The sequence below is a fragment of the Panthera pardus genome, unplaced genomic scaffold (genome assembly GCF_024362965.1).
Source record: "Panthera pardus isolate Hobbes unplaced genomic scaffold, ASM2436296v1 HiC_scaffold_8, whole genome shotgun sequence".
Classification (NCBI taxonomy): Eukaryota; Metazoa; Chordata; class Mammalia; order Carnivora; family Felidae; genus Panthera; species Panthera pardus.
Window position 1 is genome coordinate 17,917,522 of NW_026527013.1, and position 23,491 is coordinate 17,941,012.

The 23,491-nt window shown below is 59.1% G+C and overlaps 1 protein-coding gene across 1 annotated transcript in view; it reads right to left on the reverse strand.

Moving 5' to 3' along the window:
* The window catches only part of COL7A1 (collagen type VII alpha 1 chain), a 30,912-nt gene extending 7,656 nt beyond the window's left edge, over positions 1 to 23,256 (reverse strand). Inside the window, exons 1-91 of the mRNA XM_053897193.1 lie at positions 23,033 to 23,256; positions 22,349 to 22,529; positions 21,543 to 21,708; positions 21,370 to 21,463; positions 21,117 to 21,278; positions 20,717 to 20,880; positions 20,510 to 20,639; positions 20,296 to 20,412; positions 20,020 to 20,166; positions 19,818 to 19,934; positions 19,594 to 19,743; positions 19,383 to 19,511; positions 18,659 to 18,802; positions 18,445 to 18,570; positions 18,199 to 18,342; positions 17,482 to 17,601; positions 17,179 to 17,322; positions 16,745 to 16,870; positions 16,499 to 16,645; positions 16,191 to 16,313; positions 15,747 to 15,893; positions 15,367 to 15,501; positions 15,135 to 15,281; positions 14,917 to 15,053; positions 14,493 to 14,619; positions 14,262 to 14,408; positions 14,002 to 14,174; positions 13,866 to 13,901; positions 13,755 to 13,781; positions 13,618 to 13,662; positions 13,482 to 13,544; positions 12,973 to 13,044; positions 12,842 to 12,877; positions 12,673 to 12,708; positions 12,436 to 12,507; positions 12,247 to 12,324; positions 11,977 to 12,003; positions 11,841 to 11,894; positions 11,637 to 11,699; positions 11,492 to 11,551; positions 11,352 to 11,387; positions 11,110 to 11,154; positions 10,995 to 11,030; positions 10,595 to 10,639; positions 10,476 to 10,511; positions 10,316 to 10,348; positions 9,921 to 9,953; positions 9,689 to 9,742; positions 9,552 to 9,611; positions 9,424 to 9,459; positions 9,236 to 9,316; positions 9,098 to 9,133; positions 8,856 to 8,900; positions 8,631 to 8,702; positions 8,370 to 8,414; positions 8,096 to 8,122; positions 7,869 to 7,898; positions 7,670 to 7,750; positions 7,558 to 7,593; positions 7,446 to 7,481; positions 7,277 to 7,357; positions 6,986 to 7,021; positions 6,273 to 6,335; positions 6,016 to 6,060; positions 4,985 to 5,020; positions 4,876 to 4,911; positions 4,668 to 4,763; positions 4,511 to 4,546; positions 4,379 to 4,414; positions 4,223 to 4,270; positions 3,864 to 3,899; positions 3,609 to 3,731; positions 3,327 to 3,527; positions 3,197 to 3,232; positions 3,062 to 3,115; positions 2,815 to 2,883; positions 2,694 to 2,738; positions 2,515 to 2,577; positions 2,322 to 2,366; positions 2,005 to 2,040; positions 1,831 to 1,866; positions 1,672 to 1,716; positions 1,419 to 1,451; positions 1,277 to 1,339; positions 1,151 to 1,186; positions 990 to 1,070; positions 782 to 850; positions 626 to 661; positions 510 to 551; positions 312 to 356; positions 179 to 223 (exon numbers count right to left, since the gene is read on the reverse strand). Of these exons, the coding sequence (XP_053753168.1) occupies positions 179 to 223; positions 312 to 356; positions 510 to 551; positions 626 to 661; positions 782 to 850; positions 990 to 1,070; positions 1,151 to 1,186; positions 1,277 to 1,339; positions 1,419 to 1,451; positions 1,672 to 1,716; positions 1,831 to 1,866; positions 2,005 to 2,040; positions 2,322 to 2,366; positions 2,515 to 2,577; positions 2,694 to 2,738; positions 2,815 to 2,883; positions 3,062 to 3,115; positions 3,197 to 3,232; positions 3,327 to 3,527; positions 3,609 to 3,731; positions 3,864 to 3,899; positions 4,223 to 4,270; positions 4,379 to 4,414; positions 4,511 to 4,546; positions 4,668 to 4,763; positions 4,876 to 4,911; positions 4,985 to 5,020; positions 6,016 to 6,060; positions 6,273 to 6,335; positions 6,986 to 7,021; positions 7,277 to 7,357; positions 7,446 to 7,481; positions 7,558 to 7,593; positions 7,670 to 7,750; positions 7,869 to 7,898; positions 8,096 to 8,122; positions 8,370 to 8,414; positions 8,631 to 8,702; positions 8,856 to 8,900; positions 9,098 to 9,133; positions 9,236 to 9,316; positions 9,424 to 9,459; positions 9,552 to 9,611; positions 9,689 to 9,742; positions 9,921 to 9,953; positions 10,316 to 10,348; positions 10,476 to 10,511; positions 10,595 to 10,639; positions 10,995 to 11,030; positions 11,110 to 11,154; positions 11,352 to 11,387; positions 11,492 to 11,551; positions 11,637 to 11,699; positions 11,841 to 11,894; positions 11,977 to 12,003; positions 12,247 to 12,324; positions 12,436 to 12,507; positions 12,673 to 12,708; positions 12,842 to 12,877; positions 12,973 to 13,044; positions 13,482 to 13,544; positions 13,618 to 13,662; positions 13,755 to 13,781; positions 13,866 to 13,901; positions 14,002 to 14,174; positions 14,262 to 14,408; positions 14,493 to 14,619; positions 14,917 to 15,053; positions 15,135 to 15,281; positions 15,367 to 15,501; positions 15,747 to 15,893; positions 16,191 to 16,313; positions 16,499 to 16,645; positions 16,745 to 16,870; positions 17,179 to 17,322; positions 17,482 to 17,601; positions 18,199 to 18,342; positions 18,445 to 18,570; positions 18,659 to 18,802; positions 19,383 to 19,511; positions 19,594 to 19,743; positions 19,818 to 19,934; positions 20,020 to 20,166; positions 20,296 to 20,412; positions 20,510 to 20,639; positions 20,717 to 20,880; positions 21,117 to 21,278; positions 21,370 to 21,463; positions 21,543 to 21,708; positions 22,349 to 22,529; positions 23,033 to 23,117 (7,053 nt within the window). The 5' untranslated portion in view covers positions 23,118 to 23,256. The remainder of the gene's footprint in view (positions 1 to 178; positions 224 to 311; positions 357 to 509; positions 552 to 625; positions 662 to 781; positions 851 to 989; positions 1,071 to 1,150; positions 1,187 to 1,276; positions 1,340 to 1,418; positions 1,452 to 1,671; positions 1,717 to 1,830; positions 1,867 to 2,004; positions 2,041 to 2,321; positions 2,367 to 2,514; positions 2,578 to 2,693; positions 2,739 to 2,814; positions 2,884 to 3,061; positions 3,116 to 3,196; positions 3,233 to 3,326; positions 3,528 to 3,608; positions 3,732 to 3,863; positions 3,900 to 4,222; positions 4,271 to 4,378; positions 4,415 to 4,510; positions 4,547 to 4,667; positions 4,764 to 4,875; positions 4,912 to 4,984; positions 5,021 to 6,015; positions 6,061 to 6,272; positions 6,336 to 6,985; positions 7,022 to 7,276; positions 7,358 to 7,445; positions 7,482 to 7,557; positions 7,594 to 7,669; positions 7,751 to 7,868; positions 7,899 to 8,095; positions 8,123 to 8,369; positions 8,415 to 8,630; positions 8,703 to 8,855; positions 8,901 to 9,097; positions 9,134 to 9,235; positions 9,317 to 9,423; positions 9,460 to 9,551; positions 9,612 to 9,688; positions 9,743 to 9,920; positions 9,954 to 10,315; positions 10,349 to 10,475; positions 10,512 to 10,594; positions 10,640 to 10,994; positions 11,031 to 11,109; positions 11,155 to 11,351; positions 11,388 to 11,491; positions 11,552 to 11,636; positions 11,700 to 11,840; positions 11,895 to 11,976; positions 12,004 to 12,246; positions 12,325 to 12,435; positions 12,508 to 12,672; positions 12,709 to 12,841; positions 12,878 to 12,972; positions 13,045 to 13,481; positions 13,545 to 13,617; positions 13,663 to 13,754; positions 13,782 to 13,865; positions 13,902 to 14,001; positions 14,175 to 14,261; positions 14,409 to 14,492; positions 14,620 to 14,916; positions 15,054 to 15,134; positions 15,282 to 15,366; positions 15,502 to 15,746; positions 15,894 to 16,190; positions 16,314 to 16,498; positions 16,646 to 16,744; positions 16,871 to 17,178; positions 17,323 to 17,481; positions 17,602 to 18,198; positions 18,343 to 18,444; positions 18,571 to 18,658; positions 18,803 to 19,382; positions 19,512 to 19,593; positions 19,744 to 19,817; positions 19,935 to 20,019; positions 20,167 to 20,295; positions 20,413 to 20,509; positions 20,640 to 20,716; positions 20,881 to 21,116; positions 21,279 to 21,369; positions 21,464 to 21,542; positions 21,709 to 22,348; positions 22,530 to 23,032) is intronic.
* Between the last annotated feature and the right edge of the window lie 235 nt (positions 23,257 to 23,491).

The following is a 23,491-nucleotide window of genomic DNA, read 5'->3' on the forward strand; positions in this document are numbered from 1 at the left end:
GGAAGCAAAGACACACCCCCGCCCCCACCTAGGTGGGAGGAAGTCAAGAGGCTGGATCCCTGTGTACTCCCTGGAGCAGGACCCTGAAAGCTGGAGGGTGCACAGGCCTGGGAATGGTCCCTCATGTCCACACCTGCACTCCTCACTCCCAGCTGACTTGCCCAGACCCCAGACTCACATCTTCCCCAGGGTCTCCAGGCTCCCCTGCACGGCCAGCTTCACCCTGCACAGAAAGGGTAGTAGAGGATCTAGCCACCCAGCCTGGCCCCCCTCTACACAGTGCTTAGGCCCTTGGGCTGAGTCTGCCTCACCTTCTCGCCCCGAGGCCCTGGCAGTCCTCGATCACCTTTGGCTCCCTGTAGAGACAGGGGACAGGAAGCAACATGGGCATTAGGGGCACAGAAAGATGACACCCAAGGAAGGAGGTGCAGGGTCCAATGTAACATGTATTATGAAAGCCCAGAGTCATGAGGATGGGTGAACTATGCTGTCGGAGGCTCCACACTCACCGGCTCTCCCACCAGGTCTCCAGCAAGGCCTCCAGGGGCTCCCTGATGAGGGAGAAGGGTCAGTGGGATGCCCTGGCCCCCCTCAGTCCCTCCCCCCAGGCCTTCTGCACACTCACCTTCTCTCCCTTTGCTCCAGGGGGCCCGACCACAGCCTGTGGGGAATGCCCAGTGAGTTACCTAGCCCCCCCGCCTTCTCCCCAGCCCCACCCCGCCGGCCTGGATGGTGAGGCAGAGGAGCTGGTACAGAGGGTCGGGGTCAGGGTCAGGATCACCTGTCCAGGAGCCCCCATGGGTCCAGGCTCTCCTTTAGGTCCAACAAGGCCGGGCAGACCTGGCGACCCCTGTGACAGGGCAATGGGAAGGACTCAGTGCCTCCCCACCACCTTGGGCCTGCTGCCGCTGCCCTCCCTACTCTCTAGGCCCAGGACCGGGCACACGGCCCCATCACAGGCTTGGAGAAAGCTCCCCCAGAATACACACCGGCACACCAGGAGCTCCTCTGTCTCCATCTTTGCCACCGGCACCATCACGACCTGGGGCTCCCGGCTTCCCTGTCTCCCCCTGAAAGGGAGGAGCTCTGTCACGGGCCTGCCCACTGACTCCTGACCCCCTGGAGCTCAGTCCTGACCCCCAGGACTCACCACTTGTCCAGGCAGACCCGGTGCCCCCTGAGGACCCTGAAGGAGACAAGTCAGATGTAAGGGGAACATGGGGGAACGTGGGACCCAGGGGGCAGGACACGGTGTTCCTGCAGGGACCTCACTTACCACGAGGCCTGAAGGGCCAGGAGGGCCAGGAAGTCCCACAGCCCCGGTGGGTCCGGGAAGGCCCTGGGGGAAGAAACAGTTCAGGGCAGCTCCAATCCCACGTGGCTCCCTGTGACTCTAACCCCTGAGCTGGGCCACTCACCCGTCCTGGTGGTCCTGTCTCTCCAGGCTCCCCCTGCCAAAAACCGAGAGACCTTGTGACCCCACAAAAAGACAAGAGGCTCCTCAGCCCTCTGCCCATAAGAAAAGCCCACATGGATGGGGCACCTTGGTGCTTAGCCCCATCGCAGGGTGATGACAACCCAGGGGGGTGGCAGGGGCTATCCTGGTGTGGACATGGCTCAGAGGAGCCTCCTCTGCCTTTTAGCCACATGTCTGCACACACCTATACTCACCTTCAGGCCAGAAGGACCCTGGGGTCCTGTGGAGCCAGCAAGGCCCTAGAAAAAAGTATCAAGAGCAGGAGATGGGAGTCAGAGTCATCTGCTCGGGGATTAACACAAACAAGGCCTGCCCATCCCACCCCCACCAGGCAGTGCTCTCCTGTTACTCACCGGGGCACCAGGAGGTCCAGGGTCTCCATGGCCACCCTGTTGGAGAGAGAATGAGTCTGGTGAGGCGGAGCCAGTCCCACCCCACCAGAGAAACTAAGGCAGTACTGCCCCTTGTGGCATGGGGCAGGATGGGGGCAGGATGGGGGCAGGAGGGGTGAGGATTCTGATACTCACCACTGGGCCAGGGGTCCCCCTTGGACCTTGCAAACCCTGGATAGAGAAGGGGGGCTGCTGAGCCTCAATCCGGGCCTCATGTGGGCCTGTTTCCAACCTGCAGAGGCCTCTGTCTAGGGAGCCCACGTGCAGGCTGCCACCCCTCAGGCATAGATCACCCCATACCCTCAGGGATAACACACACACCCCTGCACTCACACCCTGGCACGCAGGCACAACATCCTTGTCACTGGTGACATGTGCACAGAGCAGCCAGCTCCCAGCAGAGGGCAGCTGTTCCCAGGAGCCTGGGCCAGGATGTTCCTGCCACCACTTACCGGCTTCCCTTCAGGCCCAGCCACACCACGCTCTCCTGGTAGACCCTGAAGAGAACAGGTTTAAGACCACATGGATCCTCTTTGTTCCCACATCCCAGCCGCCCCAGACAGTCCCAGGCAGTGCAGACTCCAGTCCAGACAACACTGTAAGAGCCCTGTGCAGGCACACGGGTGACCTGTGGCACAGACTCACCGGGCTGCCATCAAGACCCCTCTGTCCAGGCTCTCCCCGGTCTCCCTTGATGCCTGGCACACCCTGCAAGCAGAACGCCATGTCCTGAGCCCCCGGTCACTGCTATGTGCCCATAGACACACCACTGCTCATGTGCCCCCCTAAAGGAGAGGGAAGCAGGGTGGGTTAGCAGGCCTCACCCTGTCTCCCTTGGGGCCTCGGTCGCCGTCACTGCCTGGATCCCCCTGTAGGGATGACATGTCAAGCTGGACCCTGGTGCCATGGCAGGGAGTGGCCCCCCTGTTGATCGCACACACTGACCTTAGTGCCTTTGAGTCCAGGGGGTCCTTGCACTCCAGAGAGTCCAGGACCTAGCTCATCCACAGCCACCTACAAATACCAGGTCATAGGAGAGAAATGTGTCTATCACAGATGGAGGGGTCACCCCAGATTAAAGGATCCCACAGGATTATGGGTTAGAGACACCATATGGAGTTTCTGGGGCCTAAGTTAATGGTGGCCTCCTGGTAACAACAGTCACAGGCCCAGGGCAGGGCTGGCTGATCACCTTGGGGCCAGGAGGGCCGGGAGGTCCAGGGAGGCCAGGAGGGCCGTCTCTGCCCTGTGGAGAAGAAGGAAACGGTGTGGCTTCCCCAGCACAACACCCAGGAAGTCCCGCCCCCTGTAGCCTCTCTCAGCTCACCTGTTCCCCACGTTCTCCTTTCTCTCCTCGTTCTCCCTGAGATGCAAATAGCAGGGTGGGGGTCACGTCCACGGGGAGCCCAGCCCCTCCTGGCCCCACATCCCCAGCCTTCCTGGCTAGCCCAGCTCACCCTCTCTCCTGGCCTTCCTGCCTCCCCTGCGTCCCCAGCCCGGCCTGGGAGCCCAGGAATACCAGGCTTTCCAGGCTCCCCGGCAAGGCCGGGAGGTCCAGGGGGGCCCCTTTCCCCAAGGGCCAGGCCTGGTGGCCCCTGAGGGCCAGGGTCTCCACGATCTCCCTTCAGCCCACGTTCTCCAGAAAAGCCAATGGGTCCCTGGAGGAACAGAAGAGTGAATGTCGCTAGAGGTGGGTGACACCATCCACAGGACATCCCCACTGAGTGATCGACACTCACCTCTTTGCCTGGGGGGCCCCGCTCGCCTGGGTCCCCCTTAGGACCACGGCGCCGGTCAGGCAAGGGCAGGAAGCTGCCGGAGCTCTCATCCCAGGTCTCCACGATCTCTCGCAGGGCAGATGTCTGAGTGATAACAAGGGGTTGGGGAAACAGGGACCATTCCTGCAGCCACCCAGGCCCTCGCCAGGCCATGTGGGCACTCCTTGCCCCCTGGGGCCTCCATCCACCCCCACTCCCAGCCCCCAAACAACCTACCTTGATGCCAATCGTTTCCAGCAACCGCTCCACATTCTGGGGACACAAGCTGGGTGAGGGGCTGCCCTCAGAGAAGCCCCACGCTGCTCCCAGAAACAGCTTCCATACTCTCTTCTCCAGGCCTCTTGCCCACAGGACACTTTAGCGCTGGTTGAGGTGGCTCAAAGCCCTGGAAGCCCCTCCCTGGCATGCCCCCATTGCCTGGTCCCCCCAGTGTAGACTACGGGAATCCCAATAGGACAGGAGACTGAACACACAGGACAGAACCCATGGGGCCACAGGGCAAGGGGAAGAGGATAGAGGTGGCTCCTTTAGGCATGCAAATAAGAGTCGAGGACCAGGTCCTAAGCTTCACTCACCCCCACGCTCCCAGGTTCTCCTCTCAGGCCACGTTCTCCCGGAAGGCCCTGGAGACACCAAGAGACAAGTTGCTGGACCCAGTTTCTGGGGGAAGTGTGCATGCACCATGTGGGAGCTATGGCTACCTGGGCATGTGAGAAAGGTGGGGACCTCACCTGTTCCCCTTTGGGTCCACTCTCCCCACGGTCACCCTGAGAACAAAGAGTGATCACAAAGAGAGGTGGGGGGAAATGCCTCAACCCTACTAGCCCCTCACCGTACCCCCTACCCACCACATGCACACTCACCTTGGGGCCTGTGTTTCCTGGAACCCCAGGAAAACCCTGAGATATGAGAGAACACAAAGAGGTCACATAGGATCATGGTATCCCAGGATGGTATCCAGTGGGAACATAATGGCCCCCGACGCTCCCAAGTCCTAGAACGACCCTCCTGGATACTCACCTGGCCAGAAGGGCCCACCTGCCCAGGGAGGCCTGGGGGACCCTGGAGTCCAGGGCTACCAGGAGCTCCACGCTCACCCTTGGGACCCTCGTGACCCTGTGGGGGATGTAGCCAGGATCAGGACCCTGAGGCCCCAGAAAAGAGTGGAACCATATATCACAGATATCACAGGGTCATGGGTCAGGTTGCAGAAGGCTCCAGCACTCACTTCTCTCCCAGGGGTGCCCGAATCTCCCTTCTCTCCCTGTGGAGGACAAGGGTACTTTAGATAGGGCCCTATTCTGAGGGCAGAACAGACTCCAAGCGAGGGGTCTTACCTTCCTTCCATCTTCTCCAGGGTCCCCAGGTTCCCCCTGTAGGCACAAGATTCACATCAGCCCCAAAATTCACTGGTGTCTGGCTGCAAGACACTGGCTTGGCTGGTCTCAGCTGACTATATGTCTGTGTCTATGACTCCAAGCCTCTGTGTCTTGGAGCACGGCCTATGACCATTTGAGTGAGCCTTTATACATCTGAGGGCATGCCTGTGTGGTTCTTCTCACTTCTACATGTAACTGCACATGTTCTCTATCTCTGGCTTTCTAGATATAATACCACATCTATGCATCTGTGTGTGTGTGTGTGTAGGTGTGTGTGTGTGTGTGTGTGTGTGTTAGCATGTGTATCCATGCATGGGTCTTATGTCCTCATAGGTGGCACTTAGTAGGTGTCTGTTGGTCTGCACATTGTGACTTATATCTACATGTGGGCATGTACATGTATACACAGGGCGGACATGTGTCTACATGTCTCTGGTGCCTTGAGAATTGTCTCTATGTCTCAATATCTGTGTACAAGTCAATATGTGTGGCCATATGTAGGTGAGTGACTGCGGATATGAATGCACGTGTCACATGCCAGAGCCTTGGATGTGTGTCTCATTATGTTTCAGCACAGGTCCACATGTGGCCCTGGTCCCATGTCTTAGCACATATCTGGTCTGGGTGGAAGTGTCTGTGTCAACAAGTCTCCAAGTATCCGTCAATGTGGCTTCATGCGAGTATGTCTGCCCCTCTCAATATGTGTCTGTGGCTCTTCACCTGATCCCGTGGCTGTGGGTTATTCTAGCAGGTGTCAGTCCATCTGGGCACAAATCAGCATGCCCACATAACTCACTGCGAGGCTGCCTGATGTGCACGTGACGTGGATTTCAGTATGTATCTGTATGTAGGTCTGGGCTAGGTACATGGGTGTTGACACACCTCAGCAAGTGTCTGTCTGTGTGTCCCATGTGCAGCTACATATCTGGTCTGGGTACACGTGCTGACATTTCTCAGTAGGTGTCCCTGTGTCTGCTCTAGAAACTCACATTTTTCCCATTCAGGCCAGGCTTGCCATCCTCTCCTGGCTTTCCCTGTGGGAACAGATCATTAAGTCAGGGATTGGGTGAGGGCAGTAACGGGGCAAAAGGGTACCATGAGGGGGGCTTGGCTGGCTCAGTTTGTAGAGCGTGAGGCTCTTGATCTCAGGATCATGAGTTCGAGCCCCACGTTGGGTGTAGAGATTATATACATACATATGTAACTAAACTTTAAAAACATGGCTACCATGAAAACTCAGTCTCACCTGGGCTCCAGGGGGGCCAGACGGGCCAGGGGGTCCGTGTTCTCCTCGGAGGCCTGGAAGCCCCTGGAAAAAGTCTTTGCTAGGGTTGAAAGAGCCACTGAGAGCCCCTGGAGCACACCCATGGACTGGGGAGGACCCCATTAAGATCCTCCTTGAGTGTAGAGACCCCCAAAATTTGGCGGTCTCACTGAAATCCCCTGAGGCAGAGACTCCATTGGTTAGGGCCCCCCCCCCCCTACTAAAACTCCCAAGGGAATAACCTACAGGACTTGGGGGACCTAATAAGGCCCGCAAGGCGAGGTCAAGAAGGTCAGAAAGCTGGACCCTGCTAAAACCTGCCTGCCAGGGACTGAGACCCCTCCCAAGGACAGGGCTGGACCAATTGCTCCTATTCCCAGTGGTACTGTGAAATGATGACCCCGGGCAATTTATGCTGGACCTGAGCCACCCTCCGGCCTAAGATCTCCCCTCACTGGGGTGCCTAGGTGGCTCAGTCGGTTGAGCGTCCGACTTCGGCTCAGGTCATGATCTCGCAGTCCGTGAGTTCAAGCCTGGCATCGGGCCCTGTGCTGACAGCTTGGAGACTGAAGCCTGCTTCTGATTCTGTGTCTCCCTCTCTCTCTGCCCCTCCCTTTCTCATGCTCTGTCTCTCTCACTCTCAAAAATGAATAAATGTTAAAAAAAAAAACAAAAACAGATCTCCCCTCACTTACGTCTCTTCCTGGGTCTCCAGCTTTGCCTGCAGCACCCTGAGGAGAGACTCAAAGTCAGGGAGTCTGCAGTGATCACGGGGTCAGGAGCACCACCCACCAACAACACCACTAGCTCCTGTGAACTCAGGCCTGCAAGGCACTAACATCCCCCACCCAGGAAGGTTCTAGGAGAAGACACAGTTACCCCACCTAGCTCCCGAGTTCATCAAGACCAAGAAGACCCAGGTGAGGGTGGGGTCATATGAAGAGGAAAGGGAAAGGTGTGACCAGACCATGACCATCATGACTCACATGCAGCCCAGGGGGGCCAGGGGCTCCTGGTTTACCATCCAGCCCACTGCGGCCATCCAGGCCAGGTGAACCCCGGTCACCCTGAGGAAAATAGAGAAGTAAGAGGCCTCAAAAGATAAGATGGACCTAAGAGCCTGGCTTGGGGCTAAAAACCTCCATGCCCTCTCACCTTCTCTCCTGTTGGGCCTCGGACACCTGGGTCCCCCTGGAGGGAACAAGGTCAGATAAGAGGTGAGGGTAAGAGGAGGACTGAGGCTGCTGGGGCAAAGAGTATCACTCACCTGAGGGCCTGGGGGCCCCCGGAGTCCACTGATGCCCTGAGGATAGGGGAAGGAAGAAATCAGACCAGGCTTTCCCAGACCCACACCTCCTCATGGGACCAACCACACTCACCCTCTCCCCAGCAGCTCCAGGGGGGCCTGGGTCACCCTTGGGTCCTCGAGGACCCTCCTGTCCACGGTCCCCAGGCTCTCCCTGTGGCAGAGACAAGCTGGTTGAAGGAACGTCCCTAGGGCTGCAGGCATGCCCATCATGGAGGCACCAGGGGGCTTCCCTGTGCTCAGAGCTTCACTCCACCCACAGACCCTGATACCTTCTCTCCGGGTCCAAGTCCCATGTCTACCTGTCGGGTGGGGGGGGATAGTCAGTGAATGGTTCAACAAGGAGAATTGGGGCCAGTGAGGGGCTATGGGATCAATGGAGCTATCAGGAGGCCATGAGGGGAACAGGGGGCAGTGGAAGGGATGAAGGGATACCATGTGGTGCCAACAGGAGCAGGTGAGGGACAGGATAGAGGACCACACCCAGCTAAGCCCTTACCAGCCGTGCAGGGGGTCCCGGGAGACCCTGGGAAAGGAAATGATTATGATCAATAGGAGCCCCAAGATCACAGGGCATGGCTGTTCATCCCAGACTCAACTCTGCTCCCCGATTCCCTGAAGCACCCCAATGCCAACACCCAGAAGGCAGGTCAGGCCTGGAGACAGCCATCAATACTCCCCACCTTGACCTCCAGGCCCCTTATGTACACACTGACCAGACCAAGCACTGGAAACTCCCATCCCTCCAAGCCCAGAACACTGGCATTACTCACCGGCTCCCCACGGTCACCCTTGGGTCCAGATGGTCCAGGGCTGCCCTGTAGAAAGTCAGGGGTCACTCAAGATAGGCAGCAATTTCAGGAAGCTTTGGAAGCAAACTAAAGACTCATGGGGATCCTGGTGGCCTTTGGGGGTTGTGACGAAGGGGTCACAGGGGATTGTGAGCGTTTATCATTGCAGGGTTGGGATGGCAGGAGCGGGGGCTGGGAACTGGATGGCTGAAGTTGGGGTTAGGGGTCAGGGTTAGGACTCACATTTCGTCCATCCTCTCCAGGATCTCCTTGGTCTCCCTTCTCACCCACAGGTCCCCGAGCTCCAGGTGCCCCCTGAGAAGAGCAGCTGGTCTGAGACAGGCCCTCGTGGCATTCTGCAGGTTTCCCATGACCCCCCATACTGTTCAGGTTCCCCATCACCCCCAAAACCATGCCTGAATTTCCCATCACAATATGCACCCCCTTACTTCTCCCTGCCAGCCTCACCCGAAGGCCACGTTCGCCAGCTTTTCCAGGCAAACCTGGGTCACCCTGGTGATGGAGAGAAAGCCACACTGAGCAGGTGGCTTGGGCTCAAACTGACTCAAAGAGCAGGGGCAGAGAAGGGTCTGGGCACCAGATAGACAGTAGGCAAGGGAATGGATTCGATGACCTGGGGGAGCCCCCAGTCCAGTGGGATCACAATGCAAGGGTACCGGGTCAGAAATCAGAGTGGGAAGGAGTCTTACCGGGGGACCTTCATCACCTTTCTCTCCAACTTCACCCTGAGAGACATGAGAATCAGTCCTGGTCCTAAGATACCCCGCGATAACAGCAACATTCTATTCTCCTACCCCCCAAGACTCCCCCAACTCCAGCTTTCTTACATCTCGTCCTCGGGGGCCGACGAGTCCTGGGGGGCCAGGCCGCCCAGGGTCTCCCTTCTCTCCAGGAGGTCCTGAGTCACCCTGTGGAGGAGGCAAAAGTGGGGTGATGCAGGATGCACATAGCAGCCAGTCCCTGAGGGGTGGTAACCCCAGAAACCTTGAGGTTACCCAAGGTCATAGGTACTCACCGGGGGTCCTGCTCTGCCTGTCAGGCCAATGGGACCCTGCAGGGTGTAGGGGGGAGTACAGGACTTAGTTGGGGCTCCCGGGTACTACCTCATCTCCTGCCACACTCCCCAGCCCCACATTTATTCACCCGGTCTCCAGGGTCTCCTTTGGGGCCAGGGTCTCCTTGAAGAACCAAGCCAGGTGGGCCCTGTGGTGAAAGGATCAGAAGTCAGGGAGCACAACCCTCACCTGCCCTACCCCCTTAGACACTGTCCCTTCACTCACCCGCTCCCCTTTGACTCCTGTAGCTCCTCTAGGCCCCGTGGGCCCCACATCTCCCTGGAAGTAACAAAGACCATCAACCATCAGCATCAGCCCCAGGTTCCATGACCCCACAATCCAGCAATCATGCCACAACCCTATGACTTCCAGGGGCCTCCAGGAAAGCCTAAAGGCAGACCCCATGACCTTGACCTCAACCCTGGATCAGCCTCCATTTCACTCTCGCCAGAATTACCTTCTCTCCTTTGGCCCCAGCACCATCAGGTCCCTGAAAACAAACAGGACAGACACACTTGGCCCTGCCCGGGGATCACAGTACTACGTGATTGACTGGGGATGAGGTAATATGGAACTAGAAGTCATAGAGCTCAGTCTCTGTCCAGAGGTCACAGAGTCACCGCTGGGAGCAGGGCAGGGGTTACACAGAGTTCATGACCTGTATGATGGTCACAGGGTCACAGGTTACAGCCAAGAGTCGGGAGATGCATTGTGGCATCAGGAGAGTCACAGAACTCTTAGCCTTCCCATGGTCCCAAGGTTATGGGGTTTCAGCCTAGAATACTGGTCTACAGGCAGGCTAGTGCTCAAGGAGCCACGCTGTGCTCAGAGCCCCATCCTCCCTTTGCTCACCACTGCAGGGTCCCCAGGGCGACCAGGCTCCCCCTGTGGAAAAAGGATGGGGGCAGGGATGAGTCAGAGACCCATCTAGGAACTCCAGGTCCTGGTGTCCCACCTGCCACAATCCCAAGTGCAGGGGGTGGGAGGGACTGACCCCCAGGCAATGACTCACCTTCTCTCCTCTGCGGCCGGTGGGTCCTGGCGGCCCCTGCATATGGAAAAGGTATGAAGCCAGAGCAGGAGGAACCCTTGAAAACCCCTCTCCCCATCCTACCATAGTCACAGACTCACTTCGGGCCCCTCAGCTCCCGGACGTCCAGCCACTCCAGGCAACCCCTGGGAAAGAAGAGCAGAAATGCTGATCCAGGGGGATGGGCAGGGAGATAGTAGCAAGCAAGGGCTAGAAATTGTGGGGATGCTGAAGAGAGGGCACAAAAGGTCAGGATTTAGGCAACAGGGGTCAAACTGAGGGGTGACAGAGTCCAGGTCAGTGGAAGTCAAGGTCAGTTCAGCAGGGTCAGGAAGTAAAAAGCAGGTCCCGGGGGTTAAGGGTTGGAGCCTGCATCAGCAAGAGTCATGTGAGGAGAGGTGGAGGGCCAGGGACAGGGGGCATCAAGGTTGAGAAGTCAGAACCAGGAAGGGGCACAGAGCACACGTCAGCTGGACACTGGCATCAGGCCAGAGGGCTCACCTGCGGTCCCACTGGGCCAGGGGGTCCACGTTCACCCTGATGGAACAGAATGGGTCAGAGCTGAGTCTGGCCACAGACCCTCTGGGGCCTTGAGAAACCCCTAGGCTGCACTTACCTTCTCTCCAATCTCACCCACAGCCCCTTTCAGTCCTCGGTCACCCTAAGGGGAGAGAGATAGGAGAGGCGCCTTGACTGTCAAACCCTAGAGAAGGCATCTCAAACTCTAGCTATCCTGCCTCCAAAACTACAACCTCTGACCTGCTGAGAGCCCTCATCTCCTGATCCTCCCCCAGCCCCCAGTCCTAGAATTGTCCCAGTGGTCACACCCCACACCTGACCTCCCAAAATAGCACTTACTTTGGGGCCAATGTCCCCAGGAGGTCCTCGTGGGCCCTAGAAGGGGTTTGGAGACTTGAGTTTGGGCATAAGCATAGGATAGAGGGTGGGAAGCTGAGGGAGCTGTGCCCATCCCTCAGAACCCTTGCCCCTACACTCACCCGCTCACCCGGGCTCCCAGATTGTCCTGGGAGGCCTGGGGCTCCATCCTCACAGTCACCCTGAAGGAGAAACAGATGAGTAGAAGACCCTACCTCCCTCAACCTCTGCCCCAGAATGGGCACATCAAGAGGTCAGGCCTCCCACCTTTTCTCCTTTCTCTCCAGAGGGGCCAACTGGGCCTTGGGGTCCAGGGCCTCCGGGAAGACCCTAGGAGAAAGTGAGTGAAAACATGAGCCCCAAACTATGAGGCCCAGCACCCACCTACTGCCCCAGAAGAGCCTCAGCCTCAGTATCCACACCCCTGAGATGGCCCCCAAGTTCCCCAGCAGAGCCTCAAGGCTCCCTCACCGGCAGCCCAGGCTCCCCTGGAACAGTGCCACCATCACCTGGTCCTGGGGGGCCCTGAGAGAGAACAGTAGGTCAGGAGCCAGCCAATGGGAATCAGACTCCAAGCCACCCCCAGGACACCTTGCCCCTCACTTACCCGCTCCCCACGATCGCCTTTGTCACCCTGGAAGACAGATCATGACTCCATGACCCTGGACCACACCTCCACTCCCAAATATACCAGGAGAAATGAAGGTCATGGGGACAAATCGGATTACAAAGGTCATGGAGGAACTGAGGAGTCATGGGGGGCTAAGGGGTCATATGGGGTCAGAGCAACCAGTAGGGGTTATATGGGTTCAAATGGGGTCACCAGGTCACTGGATCACATTGAGGTCATGAGACCATAAAGGGATCATGTTGTCACCTTCACAGTCGTTCCAGGAAGTCCTGGGGGACCACGGGGTCCTGGGTCCCCCAGTGGGCCACGGGATCCAGGGAGGCCCTAATGGAGGAGACAAAGTATAAAGTACAACCCCACTGACCCTTACTCCTACCCTGTCTCCTGCTGGTTCCCCACCACACACCTCTTGCCCCCACACATCCTAGAACTTACTGGAGGTCCAGGGTCCCCTTTCTGCCCAGGAAGCCCTGGGCCTTCGCCTCCAATGACTCGTCCGGGATCTCCCTGCAGGTCAGAAAGCAAAGGGCAGGATTCAGGGCATGGGAGCCTTGAGGCGGGAGACGTTCCCAGAGGTACCCAGGTATTCCTTATCATGCCACAGGCCCCGCATAGCATCCAGCCTGTTCCTCCCTGGGACATCCTGGCTCCCTCCCTTCCCCCTTCACCTACCGGCTCCCCCTTTGGGCCTCGAGGTCCTCGCTCTCCCTGAGGACAAAATAGAGCAAAGGGTGATGCTTGGGCTCAAGCGCATCCACACTGCCCACCCCCAACGGGTCCCCACCCTCCAGAAAGAACTTTGGGAAGACACTGGGTGAGCAAAGAAGGGAAAGCAACTCACTGGATCTCCACGAGGGCCAGGCCACCCTGGGGAGCCCTGTAAATGGAAGAAGTCAGGGCAGTCAGACCACCTACTCACCCACTCAAGCAAAGAGTCCTACCAAATGACCTGCAAGGGCAAGGCTTGCTTACCTTGGAGCCAGGGGTTCCAGGAGTCCCAGGGCGGCCAGGGCTGCCTGGAGGCCCATCTGCCCCAGGAAAGCCCTAAGGAGTCAAAGAGGTCAGGGCAGGAAGGGACCCTCCCTCCATGCCCTTGGTTTGCCGGAGGAGCCGAGACTATTCTTTATCTAGATTCCCACCCCACAGGCCCCTGAGTGTTGCTGGGGTGGAGCAGTGGGGCAGAGAAGCAGCCCTTCTGAGCTAAATAGGGACTCATCCCAGGTACCAGGGCAATGATGAGGTGGAGGGGCCTTCCCTGCCTCTGGGATTTAGAACTTACACCCAGGCTCTCGGGGGGAGTCTCAAAACCCCACTGGCTGCTCTACTATAGGCCCTGCCCAAGAGTCTCTGGTGTGGTTTAAATGTCCACTTAGACTTCTAACACCCTTGCGGTTCTAGCCCTGCTCTCTACTTCTGTCTTCTAAAAACCCTGAGAACACTTGGAGGAGTGTCTTCGGGGAACCCCAATGATTTCCACTCACCCTCTCACCCTTTGCAACGGTACTTCCAGGAGGCCCTGGGGGTCCAGGAGCACCAGCCCTGCCCTGAGAGGAGAGAGCAGGTAAGGAAGCAGTACTCTGGTCAGGGGGCAGAGGACAGGCGTGGGGAGGCACTCACCGGGAGGCCGGGGGGGCCAGGAGGCCCGGCTTGTCCTTTCAGGCCCTAGGAAGGGTGATCAGTGAGCCCTGTGCCACCAACTTCCCCCAGCCACACTGACCCCCAACCATTCTCTGCCCCCAAATAGGGTCACTCACCATCTCTCCACGTTCCCCTTTCTGACCCTGGGGAAAGATACATTACATGAGGGTCAGAGTGGCTAGCCCCGGGTGTGGCCCTCGCCCATCCTCTCAACCCTGGACACTTACCTTTGGACAATGCAATGTGCAAGGCTCTGGCTCTGGCTGTGGACATAAGGTCTTTTTGAGGCTAGGCAATTGTCCCAAGAGTCTCCAGCGCCCTCTCCCCCACCAGTCACCCCTCCCCCAGAGGCCCCTTGCAAACCTGAGTGGCCAAGGCTGTCTGACACAGGGATGTTGCCAAACCACTGACTGCCCGGTCCAAGCTTGGACCGTCATCCACAGCAAAGAAAGTTTGGACAGGGTCCATGCCTGGCACCAAGCGACGCAACTGTTCCGGGTCAGCTCCAGCCTGGCCCAGTATCATCACTCTGAGCCCTAAGGAGGGGTCCAGCAGCCTGCATGACAACCCTGCTGGAGCCAGCCCGACTCCCAGGCCCCATCCCCACCAGCCCTCCTCCTCACCAGCAGCCTGGGCCTCACGGATAGGGTTGAAGATGTCACCTCTCAAGGGCTCATCTACTAGCAAAACCATTACCCCTGGTACATGCTGGCGGCGCCCGGGAGCATCTGGTGCTAATAGGTGTCTGTGAGCAGTAACCACAGCTGTGCCTGGGAGAAAGAACATGTCAGAACCCAGGGCACCCAGCTCCCAACAGGTAGGCCCCAAGAGTCCATGTACAATGCAGTCCTTACCCAGGTTGTTCCCACTTGGGTCCATGTAAGGGATGCTGCGGATCTTCTGCAGGATGATGTTAGGATCATAGGAGCTATTCAGTGGGAACAGTGGGGAGGGCCGATGACTGTAGGACAGGAGGCCAACCTGGGGTGGGGGAACACAGAGCCTGGGGAAGATGGCAAAGCAAGGATGGCAGAGCCTATCGGGGCGGGGAGGGGGGGCGGGATATAGAGCTCAGGGAATGGGACTAAACCTGAACACTAGGGGGTCAGCAGTGATGGCAGTATAGGCAGCCAACCAGCAGATGAGGAGATCTGGAGCCTGGAAAGGGCTGGGAGACAGATTGGACCAGTGGTGGAGGAGGGAAATGGTAGCTGCTGTGAAGTGTGGGATGGGGAAGGGCTGGGATAGGAAGGGGTCTGTTTGTCTCCGGGGCCAAACCTGGATTGCCTGTGGCCCAAGAGGCCCAAGCGCAGACACCAGACGCTCCAGGGCTCGCTTTACGGCCTCTGCACGATGAGCATTGTCCTGAGTGGTGTGCAGCAGGAACACCACATCCATCTGGCCATGGGGACACACTGCAGGAAAGGGGCTGAGTTACTGAAGCAGCTGGCCCATCTAGCTACCCCCTTAAGCCCCTCCCACTGTGCCCACCTTACCTGGGTTCTGTGTGACAGAGGCCTCAGGACCCCGTATACCCTCCCGGATGGGTGTCAAGGAGAAGGTATAGGAGATGCCAGGTTCTAGCCCTGTCACCTGCTGGGAGTTCGAGATCCCTGGAAGTGTCTGTGAGGCCCCAGGGATGTCTGCAAAAGATAAAACCTGTTTAAACAGGAGGTCTTCCACAGAGCCCCAACTGCCAGCCCACCCCAATCCTGGCCTCCCCTTCACCTTGGCCAGGGCGTCTGAGCGGCTGCCAGGACAGAATATAGCTGGATACTCCAGACACTGGGGTCCAGGCCAGAGTCACTGAGTCAATTGAAGTGTCCACCACACGCAGTTCAGTGCTTGGCACCCGGGGTGACTCTGAAGAAGGAATCAAAAACCAGGGATCAGAGTCTATGTCCTGAGAACCCAGAAGAGAGAGATCATCTGAAGAGGTTCTGGGGCAGGATCATCTTAGCAAAGGAAGTGTCAAGGGAGATCATGCTGGGGTCAGGAGTGGTAAGGGGCTACAGGAGGAGTCACTCACGGCCACGGGGTGCAGGAAACCAGTGCGGGTTATCAGTGGGGGAAACATCACACCAGGGAAGAGTGGACTCTGGGCTCACCAGTGCGTGCAATCACTTCTGTGGGGGGCCCTTCTCCAGCTGACCCCAAAACGCTCAGCCACACTCGGTATGGGGTTGCTGATTCCAGCCCATCCAGTTCATAGCTGCTGATATCGGGCCCCAAGACCCGGGACTGTTCCTGGCCACCTGGGGCAGGCATGGAAGTGGGGACCCAAGGCATGTGGGAAGATGCTACAGACGGGCATTAATGATCTCGCCCACCTCACTGACTGACCCTGCTAACCAGATCCACCCTCCTAACCGATCTTCCTCATTCTCGCTCACCCTGTTCTCTTTACTGACCCCGCATGACTGATCCCAGCGCACAGCACATCCCCCCACTGACACTGACAGACGTGGCCCACTCACTGACCTACCTCTCCTACCCCGCCCCCAGCCCCGCCCCCATCGGTCCCTGACCCCCTACCGAGGGAAACCTCTCACCCTCGGGTCGCCAACGCAGACGGAAGCCGTGTGCCCCCGGCACCGGCTGCCAGCGCAGACTCAGCGAGTGCTCGCCTCGCCGCACTACGCGAAGGGTCTCCAGGGCTGGCGGAGCCTCAGGCGCTACAGGGAAAGCAAGGGACTCAGGGAGGCTCCGCCCCCCAACTGGCTCCTAAGCCAATCCCAACCGACCCCTTTTCCCATCCCAGGCTTCATCCTTCCTTCCCCCTTTAACCCGCAGAGCACAAACCCCGCCCCCAAACCGTGGAGGCCAATCCCAGACTCGCCCCAGCCCAAGCTCCGCCTACGCGTGGTGACGACAATGGAGACCGGTGCTCCCTCACGGTCCCCCACAAGAGCAGTCACTCGCACCGAGTAGCTGACTCCGCCTTCGAGGCCCCGTATTACGGCGGAGTCCGTGTTTCCTGGGAGCATCTGCTGTCTTGTGGGGCCACCTGGCCAGGCAAGCATGGGGCAACGGTCGGGGTGGGGGTGGTTTACCAGAGAGGGCAGTCCCAGCCAGGAAGGACAAGGGCAGGGTCAGGGAACCATACCCTCGCTTCGGCCCCAGGCCAGTCTGTAGGCTGTGGCTCCAGTGACCCCGACCCAGGTGACCCGCAGAACATCACTGGAGGCATTGAGGATCTGCAGCTTCGACACACTGCCCACGGGCGCAGGGTCTGAGGGCAAAGGCAGGGGAAGGGGTCAGGGGCCACTGGATGGCTGGCAGAGAAAGGGGTGGCAGTGCAAACATGGTCAACGCAGGAAGGTCTGAAGGTCAGTGTGAGGTTAGTATGGACCGGTCAGTGTAGGCAAACTCTGAGAGGGATGAGGCCAGTGCCCCAGAGTGGGCAGTGTGGGGCAGCCAGGAGGTCGCTGAGGGTGGACACTTAGTCAATGTGGCGAACTCACTGAGCAGTGATGGAGTGGTCAACTGGGGCGGGGTAGCCAATGAGATGTGATTTCCAGCTGGCCAGGGCCCACTCACCTGTCCTCACAACCACAGAGGCGGGTGTCCCATCCACACCGGCCACATGAGGCCACACATGCACCGTGTACTCCGTATCTGGCTCCAGCCCATCCAGCTCAGCCACTGTGGCCTCTCCAGAAACCAACTGGGATTTCTCTGGGCCTGGGAGTGAGGATGGACGCAGCTCCAGGGCTAGCTAGACTCTGCCCCCCAATGCCCCACCTGGACCTTTAATAAAACCCCCCAGCCCCTATTCCACCCAGACCTGCCCCCCATGACCCTCTAAAACTTCTGGTCCCCTCCAAAACCCCTGGTCCCCACCATGGCCTGAGTGCCAGGAGACCCTGTATCCCGTGGCACCAGGAACCCTGTTCCAGGAGATGGTGACAGATGAGCTGCTGGTCTGCGTCACATGAACAGTCCTCACTGGGCCTAGTGGGTCTGTGGGGAGAGGCAATGGGAAGTCCAATGGAGGAGGCAGTGGAGGGTCTGATGGAGGAGGTTTTGGGGAACTATCTAATAGAAGGCTGTGAGAGTCTAAAAGGAGGCAGGGATCCGATGGAGGAGGTAGTTAATGGGCCAGATGGGGGAAGAACTGGGGATCTGACAGAGGAGATAGTGGGAATCTGAGGTGGCAGGTGATAGGAATCAAAGAGAAGAGGGTCTGACAGAGAAGATAATAGGGTTCTGATGGAGGTCTGAGGAGGCAGTGAGGGGGTCTGACAAAGGGAAAAGTTTAAGCCTAAGAGGAGAGCAAGGTGGAGCAGAAAAAGCAGTGGGAGCCTGAGAGATGAGGTTGTGAAAATCTGAGGGCAAAGAGAGTGGGATCTTTGAGGAGAGGCAGAGGAATCTGAAGAAGATGGGGGCTTAAGAGGAGGCAAGGGAGGCCGAAGGAGAAAGCAGGACTCTGAGGGAGAAGGCAGTGGGAATCTGAAGAGGGAGGCTGTTCTGGAGCGAAACAAGGATCTGCGAAGGGGGGCAGGGGGGTCTGAAGGGGCACTGGAGATAGCCAGTCAAGGGGCTGGGTCAGGCCCTGACCAGTGCGAGCCACGATGACCACAGGGGGACCCTCCTCTCTCCCTCGCAGTGCTGACACAGCCACCTGGTAGGAGGTTCCAGGCCGTAGCCCCATGATATCTGTGGCAGTGGATTCTGGGGGCAATGTCTGGCTGGACTCCGGACCTAGGGTCAGAGGGGAGTGTTGGCATGGCTCTTGCCTGCCCCCTCAATCCCCCAAACCCTAGTTGTTCCTCTCCACAGCCCTCCCGCACACCCCACACTGACCACTGTCTGTCCTCCAGCTAATCCGAAATCCACTGGCTCCAGGAACAGGTCCCCAGGCCACCCTCACCCGTGTTGCATCTGATGCCACAACTCGCAGCCCTGGGATGGCAAGTGGGGGTTCCGGTTCTGGGGGTTAAAGGCAGAGGTCAGGGGTCAAGACCGGGACCAGAGTGAATCAAGGAGCTGTCCCCCCACAGCCCTCCTGTGTGCTCACCCCGGCGGACAGTGAGGGTGCTGGCACCGCCCTCACGGCTGCCCACTCGAGCAGACACCCGCACAGTGTAGCTTAGGCCAGCCCGGACATCATCCAAGTCAAAGGCTGTTTGACTCCCAGGAAGCACGAGGGTCCGCTCAACCCCTAAGAGAGAAGGCAGAGTAGGTGGGCAGGGGTCCGTGAGACACAGGGATGTGGGATGATGGCGGTCAGTGATGAACAATGACACAGGATAATGCACCAGTGATGAACGGAGATACAGGATGATAGGAGTCAGTGGACAGGGACATGGAATGTAGGATGACAGAAATCAGTGGATAGTGATATGAGTTGACAGGTCATTGATAGACAGTGATGTGGGGTAATGGGGGTCAGTACTGGATGGGGACGGGGGATGAGAGGTCAGTGTGGACAGTGGTTCCAGCTAGAGTAACAGAAGGGCAGGGATTGAGTTTGGGATTGTGGAGAAGGGCCAAAGCTGCAGGCAGGGATGCAGGGCAGGGAGTGGAGACAGATCCGGGTGAGAAGATGGGCTGAGGCAGGGCTGGGAGCAGAAAGACACCGTGACAGGCCTGGGCTCAGTTCCACCTTGGGGGATAGTCGGACAAGGAGACAGGAGCAGGCTGTAGAAACCCAGAGGTACAATGTGTTGGGGTGAAGGTGTAGTCAGACCACAAAAGCTGGAACTTTAATGTGTGTCCGGGTGTGGCTGTGTCCACCTCACCCTGTGTGCTGCGCACAGTGATGCGGTACTCGGTGGCACCGGGGACCGGGCTCCAGGATACTCGCACCCGCTGCCCAGGAAGCTCGGTTGCCTTCAAGTCCGTCACAGGGCCCACAGGCAGCTCTGGCCCTGTTGGAGAGCACAGCATTAAAGGCTGCCCCGGGCCCCTGTACCTTCCCCTCTCACTTGGCAAGGCCCACAGAGCCCTCACCGGTGGGGACCACAGTTGCAGGCGTGGCTACCTCGCGGCCCTCCAGCAGAGTATAGAGCGTGAGGCGATACTCAGTGCCTGGTTGCAGCCCATCCAGCTGGTAGCGGGTCACATCAGAGGGCAGTACCACCTTCTGTGGCACCCCCAAGCCTGCAAGACGACAGCGTCAGGCTGGCTGAAGCCGAGCCTGACCCTGCCCGCCCGCCCCTCTCCCCTGCACTGACCACTCTCACGCCGCCATTCTAGCCGATAGCCGCGGGCCTCAGGCACCAAGTTCCAGGAAAGGAGAATGGATGTGGGCCCCAGGATGACTGGGCGCAGGGTCTGTTCAACGGAAGCATCTGCCCAGAGCACAGGGGATGTCAGTGGCCTCTGTGCCCTGCCCGCCTGCCTACCCAGCGCGAAGAAAGCACCCAGCCTTCTCACCAGTACGGGCAGTCAGGGAGGCGGCGGATCCTACGCTACGGCCGAGCAGGGTGCTCACAGTCACCTCGTAGTCTGTGCCAGGCTCCAAGTCACGCAGCAACACTGACCCCTGCCCAGGGCCCAGCTCCTGCTGCTGTGTGACACCACCTGCACGGGCGGGGGGGGGGGGGGGGTGTGCAGGGCGAGCACCAAGGGATCAGCGCGCCTTGCAGACTTAGGACCCTACAACCCTGTCTGACGTGCCAAGATCCCCCTCAGCCCACACTTCTCACTCACCACTGAGGACCCGCCATGTCACACGGTAGCCAGTGGCACCTGGCACACTCCGCCAGGCCACCAGGAGGCTGTGGGCTGTGGTATTCTGGATGGTCAGCTCTGGCCCCTCCAGGGCAGCTGGGGGAAGGTCCAGCAGGGATTAGTGGAGTCAGGGGTGGGAAGGGGTTACTGGGCAATTAGATGAACGGGGTCAGAGGTTAGCAGAATTGCTCACTGGTCCGAGCTGTCCCGCTCACAGCCTCCCCGATGCTGTTGGCGTAGAGGGCTACCACGGTCACTTGGTACTCAGTCAGTGGCCGGAGACCCTGCAGCTGTGTGCTGGTCTCACCAGCTGGGATGCTCACCTGCCCAAGGCCAGAGGTCACTTTACCTTGCCCAGCCAAGTCCCCAGCCCTCCATCTACCACTCCTGACATCCTTACCTCCCGCCGCTCGCCTGGCAGTGGCTGTCCCAGCCCTGTCAGAGGAGCGTACTGGACCTTGTAGCCAGTCACAGGGCCACTGGCCGCCGTCCACCGTACTCTCAAGGATTGACTGCCTGCTTCGGACAGCACCAGGTCTCGTGGTCCAGATGTCAAGTCATCAGCTGGGAAGGGTGAGGAGTCAGGCAATCAGGCAGGAGGATCAGGGGTCAGACTTAAAGTGTAGCATTGGGGTCAAGGGTCGGGGGCACATAAGGTCAGATCAGCACCTCAAGGGCAGGATCAGAGGGCAGAACCCCCAGCTCGGTGTCAGGAGCACAGGGAATGGAAGCAGCACCTCCAGGTTTGGGGAGGGAGGTCAGAGGTCTAGGTCAGGGCACAAGTGGGGGCAGGAACTCACTGGGCAAGGTCACAGGTACACCACCAGCAGTTGTGCACACTCTCCGGGAAACAAGGGGCAGCAGTGTCCTCAAGATACTGAAGTCGTTGACGAAGAAGAAGAAATCACTGGTCGGCTGTGAGGCGACTCGCTTCAGCTCCTCGGGGTCGGCATTCTTGATGCCTGAGGTGATGCCCAATCAGAGCTCAGCTGTCCACATGCCCTCTGACTGGCCCCTGCCATAGCCCACTTGTCACCCCAGATGGGTACTCACCCACAGCAAACAGCTTGACCCCCTGCCCCTTCAGCCGCTGGGCAGCCGTATCCACCAGGTCCTGCGACTTCCCATCTGTGATGAGGATGCAGACCTGGGGCAGGTGCCGGGGGTAAATCAGTGCTGCCTCAGGCAGCTAACTTGGTGGGGGGAATGGTAGGGTGGGAGATCACCTTGGGGACACCAGGTCGGGCCAGCTGGGGCAGGAAAATGTGGTCAGCCACGTGGAGAATTGCAGCCCCCGTGCGCGTGTTGCCCCCCTTATAGCTGAGCTCACGGATGGCTCGGATCACCTCGCCACCTGAGCCTGAGCCAAGTGTATCGAGGCCAAACTCCGTCCTGCAACAGGGGAGGGAAGGTGGCAACAGGTGGCAACAGACCTCTGGCCCTGGCCTCTAAGAGGCCTCCGGGTGAGGTCTGTGAATATCAGGCCCCCTTGAGGGTCCTCTTGGTTCTGTGACTCCTGCCCTCCACCTCTGAAGCCATTAAGTTAACAAACTCCTCTGATACCCCTCTGTGCTCTGCTGGTGGCTGGAGCTCTTGGGGCTCGCTGCCTCGGGCAGCAGGATGTCTAGTTAATTAAGTAATTGTGGGAGGAAGGGTCTAGTTGTAGGGAGGTGGATGTTGGCCAGACAGGGGGGCCCTGTGTGAGGGGAGAGGCAGAGGGCTGGAACATGGAGAGTTCAGTAGGCAGGGGGCATCTGAGGCCCCTGGGCTCTCCACCTCCAGATTAGAAAAGACAGCCTCATCTTTGGCAGGACAATAGACTGGAGGTGTCTCAGGTGTGAGGACTCTACCTGGGAGATCCCTGCCTCTGTCTCCACAGGATGTCCTGGCCAGGGGCGGGGCGGAGGGGGGGCGGGGGAGGGTGTCTCTGGGTTCCCGAAAACCTGGCCTAGGGGTTTCTGGGCTCTCTGCCTCTGGGGGGAAGAATCTTGGCCAGATCTCTGGGTTCCCAGCTCCAGGGGCTACCACTCACCGTGGATCGTCGCTATACTGCACAGCAGCAAAGCGCACACCTTGTGCACTGGCTGCCCCAGAGAATGGAAGCACCAGTCCCTCCAGGAAACCACGCACTTCACGGAAGTTGCCACGGCCGATAGACGAAGAGCCATCAAGTAGGAACACGATGTCAGCAGCATAAAGGCGAGTGCAGGTCACTGGGGCAGGGAGGAGCCATCATGCTTTTTTCTTGGAGCCCACCCACCCCTCCCTGCGCTATGGTCCCTCCGCACTAGGGGCTGGGGAGGATGGAGTAGGCCTCATCAGCTAAGCCAACCGCCCAGGCCGCCTTGGGCCTGGGAGACTTGGAGGGTGGCACGGAGGGGCCCAGAGCAGACTCTCCATGGAGGACTGGTGTGTTTAGAGAAGGCAGAGCCACGGACGCAGGTGCAGATCTGGGGGCTGGGGTTGGCCTCAAGGGGCCAGGATGGAGTGACAGAGAGTAGGCGACCCAGTGCACATCTGGAGAGCCAGAGTTTGAGACCCATTAGAATAGGATGCCGTTTGGGAGAGCCAGCACGGGGTTGCAGCGGAGGGTTTGAGAAGTGGGGGGAGAGTTAGCAGAGATGCGGGAAGGGTCGTGGTGGTGGGGGGTCCCGGATGAAAGCCACAAGTGACAGGGTGCAGCGGCTTGGACGGCGTCCTTCCCGGCGGTGCCCACCTCTCTCCCTCTGCTGGGCCCGCACTCGGAGCGCCCCTGCCAGGATCCCGGCGCAGAGCGCGGCCACCAGGAGCGGCAGCCTCATCCTGGGTGGGGGAGTCGGTCAGCCAGGCCCCCGGCTCTGTCCCTCGGCCCGCGGCTGTGGCAAGTCCGAGCCCAGCGCTCCCCCACCCCTAGCCCGGGTCTTGCCTGCCGGTCTGTCTGTCCGCCGGCTCCCGCCGCCAGCCGTTGCTGCGGTCTTCGCCACGGCAGAGAAAAAGTCCCTGATCCCGGGGGGCGGAGCTGCGGGCGGGGTCCCAGGCGGCCCGCCCCCCACCCTGCGTCCCAAAGGACACCGCCCCCACCTCCCCTGCCCGACAGAGGATCTGAGTCTACTGAAGTGTAAAGCCCCCCACCTCCTGTGGCTTCCGGGACTCCCCGGGAAGGTTCTTGACAAATGCTGAGGGAAACCTCTCCAGC